A 3,258-nucleotide genomic window follows, 5' to 3' on the forward strand; every position below is an offset into this window, starting at 1 on the left:
CCCCCCCCCGGTTCCAAAAAAAAAAGACAACAAGCTAGAACAGGACAGTTCAGTTAATAATTTGAGACGAACTCTTTCTGTCCTTTCACTCTCTGCATTCAGCACGCTGCTCTCTGGCGTGGAAGGTCTGCTCAAAAGACCATTCATTTAAAATCCGGGCACAAATCACATTTTACGTGTGTTTATTTAAGCGCACCAGGACAGGGTGAGCAAACCCCGCCAACAACCCCGTTGTTAAGAGGAGCCCCAGTGCCAGGGAAACCATTGCTTTTATCAAATGCTGAACTTGGGGCAAAAATGCCAATATTGCCCCGGCAGTACCCATCGGGAAGGACGCTCTCATCCACGGAGGCAGGAGCAGCCTCGGGGCTGTATCATTCCCAGGAACAAAGAAAGGAATACAGTCGATACATTCCATAACGTTTACATTTTCCCTCGATTTTTTTCTTATTTTTCCCTTAGAAGAAGTGACCTGGGCAAAGCACCCTGCTATCTAAAAGACACTGTTATAGACCTTTTAGAAAAACTAAGTCCAAGGCCGAGGTGAACTTCAGGTCACCGCGTCTAACAAATATGAAAATGTCGCCTGGTGAAGGGCACGCCTTGTTATTTAACAAAGACTGTCAATGTGTAAGATTAATAAGAAACAAAATGCACACGGTGTCACTTTTCGGTCACTTTGAAACTTGGGACAGCCTCGCATTCAAGAGGGGAAAGCTGGGACTAAATATATTCAAAATGGTTCAAATCAAAGTCAAACCAGGCTGCTAGTGCGATTCTTCCTCCTCCTACCGCTCTCGGTGGAGGATGCCCGGCACGGCAAGAGGTTGACTTGAATTATTATTATTATTATTATTATTATTATTATTATTATTATTATTATTATTACACTACTACTACTACTACTATTATTATTATTGCCGTTGTTATTATTATTTTCTCTTTCGTGGTAATTATGTTTTAGCTGCGTATGTGGAGGGTAACAGGAATGCTTGCCTGTTTCACAAGAAAAAGAGGGATCCCCTTTTTCTCCCTCTTTCGGTATGTATTGAGTTGCTTTTTCTTGGTGCATGAAAATTTACTCTCTCCCTCTCAACTTAATTCCAGTGCTGTCCCCATCCCATTCTCGGCCAGCCTTGGCCAGGAAACTCTCGCTTCTTTATTAATTGATGGAAGTCTCCTTCTCCAGTGAAATCGAGCCTTTAGTCCTTCTGGAAAAATAAGGGAGCTGGCCTATTTTATCCTATCCTTTTCTTTCTTTGAGAACTTAGGGTGATGGTACAAGTTTGTTAAAGGGAAGTACTGGGGGAAAAAAGGGTTTGAGATTGTTTATTACAGCCATAAATCTTGCAGTAAAATGTCGAAATGGCCGTGTGCAAGATAACACTTGGTGGTCTTGGCTGGGTTCTTGTTTATGATAACAAAACCAGAAAGACACGGAACAGGCCTTTTGGAGGTCCTGCCTCAGCACATCTTCACAGACTAAGAGAACCACACGAAAAAGCCAGACTTGAGCTGGGCAGCTCAGGTCACCTTGCAGATTTACACTCGTATACAAAATTGAGTCCTTCTCTCTGTAACCAAGCGCCAGAGCCCTCCTGTAGGAAAGGGCACGGTGAAACTTTGAGATCTAATCACAGTAAATAATATGAAGCAGAGCCCGGTCAACTCTCCCAATGTAGCGCTGATCTTACAAACCGAGACAACACTTCTCGTTGTGTTTTACTGTGGCGTGGGAACACGGCAGCCCGCTGTAGTGCTCCGGCCATAGAGCCTCAGGACTTATGCCGAGGATAATATTTACGATACCCCAGTGTAATTCATCTGGTGCTAGCCGGCAGGTATTTGTATGTATGCGTCTCTGTGTGTGCATGTATCTCTTTATACCGGGGAAATGCTGTCGTGGTGGATTTCGGCGGTCTTTTATTTTTAACAGTCATGTAGATGGGAGCTTTTTTTTTCTTTTAGGAATTGGGTTTGCTGTTGTTTTGTTGTTTGGAATATAAATAAAACAATCTCCCCTTTTCTATCAAATGTGTGCTGTTGAGCAGTTGCGGCCGTCTCTGTGTGTAACCGCGTGTGTGTAACCGCATTTCCTCTCCACGCAGAGTAAATACAGAAACTTATCTATTACTCTAGTTAAAGTTCCATAGATGTGTTGTTGGAAATGAGTAAGTAAATGTGTTTTAACTCTCTTTACAAATTAGACATTCGATAGTAGGAGGAAATGAGTGATTGTTTAGATAAGTACCCCAGTATACCCAAGTGCTGGAAATGTTCTAACATATTACAAGCCGCATGCAATGTGCGCGCCTATGTGTCTGTGGATAAAATATAAATCGATACGCTGTGTGTCTTGTTAGATAGAATATATATTCAAATAGAATTTTATTGCATGTATCCATTATCTATTAAACTGCAAAAGACAATAATCTGAATTTAAACCAGGGTAACTGTTAGTGTAATATCTTTAGGAAGGCAAGATCTAAACTGTATCATATTTATGCTTGATATATTAGAAGTATTTTCCCATACCAGCAGATGAGATTTAGCCACTCAGCAATTATATTCTCTAAGGGTGTGGTAAATATTTCTATCTGTTTATACTCTTTCCTGTACAGATGAAAAAATAATCTGAAAAAGTTCGCGCCTACTCCAAACGTGGCAGACTAACTGACTTTCAATAAGTATTTTTTTTTCCCCCTTAGAATAAGAGCGTAATTAGTTCAACCATCAAATTTCAATTACCTAAGGTCAGGGTGGCTGCCTCGTTTCCCCCTGAGCTGCAAATACCGTTAACAGTCTCAGTTTTAGCAACCTAGAAGTGCCCGAGTGCCCTCTCCCTCCTACACCAGGGTTTGCGAGCTACTGCTGCGAAGGCGCTAGCGATTTCTTATGGAAGTGAAAATTAAAAATAAACCCCAGACGAGGCACACCAAACCAACGGGCTTAAATTCGTAGTTCAGAAAGCTCTGCTCCGCGGGGAGGGATGCTCCCAGTGAGCCCTGTAATCGCCGGTAGGAAGTGTTTGATGCCGTCGTGTCCGTCTTCCCCTCTCCCTTCCCCCTCTGTTCCCCGTTATTTTCAGGCTCGCTCTATGGCTCACACCCCGCAAGCCCCTCGAGGACTCTCCTCGGCCTCCCCGCGACCTTCGTTCTAACTTTTCCTCCAATTAGCCCAGCTTCAAAGGGGCAAAAGGCTGTCCCTGGTGCCCCCGGCCGCCCGCGGTCCGCAGCGGCGGGGTGCTGGGGACAGAGG

At 43.7% G+C, this 3,258-nt stretch overlaps 1 protein-coding gene across 1 annotated transcript in view; it reads left to right on the forward strand.

Moving 5' to 3' along the window:
• The window catches only part of HOXA4 (homeobox A4), a 7,804-nt gene that overhangs the window by 1,570 nt on the left and 2,976 nt on the right, over nucleotides 1–3,258 (forward strand). Inside the window, exon 3 of the mRNA XM_005421777.2 lies at nucleotides 965–1,041. Coding sequence (XP_005421834.1) covers nucleotides 965–1,041 — 77 coding nt within the window. The remainder of the gene's footprint in view (nucleotides 1–964; nucleotides 1,042–3,258) is intronic.

This window comes from Geospiza fortis, unplaced genomic scaffold, assembly GCF_000277835.1.
Source record: "Geospiza fortis unplaced genomic scaffold, GeoFor_1.0 scaffold95, whole genome shotgun sequence".
Taxonomy (NCBI): Eukaryota; Metazoa; Chordata; class Aves; order Passeriformes; family Thraupidae; genus Geospiza; species Geospiza fortis.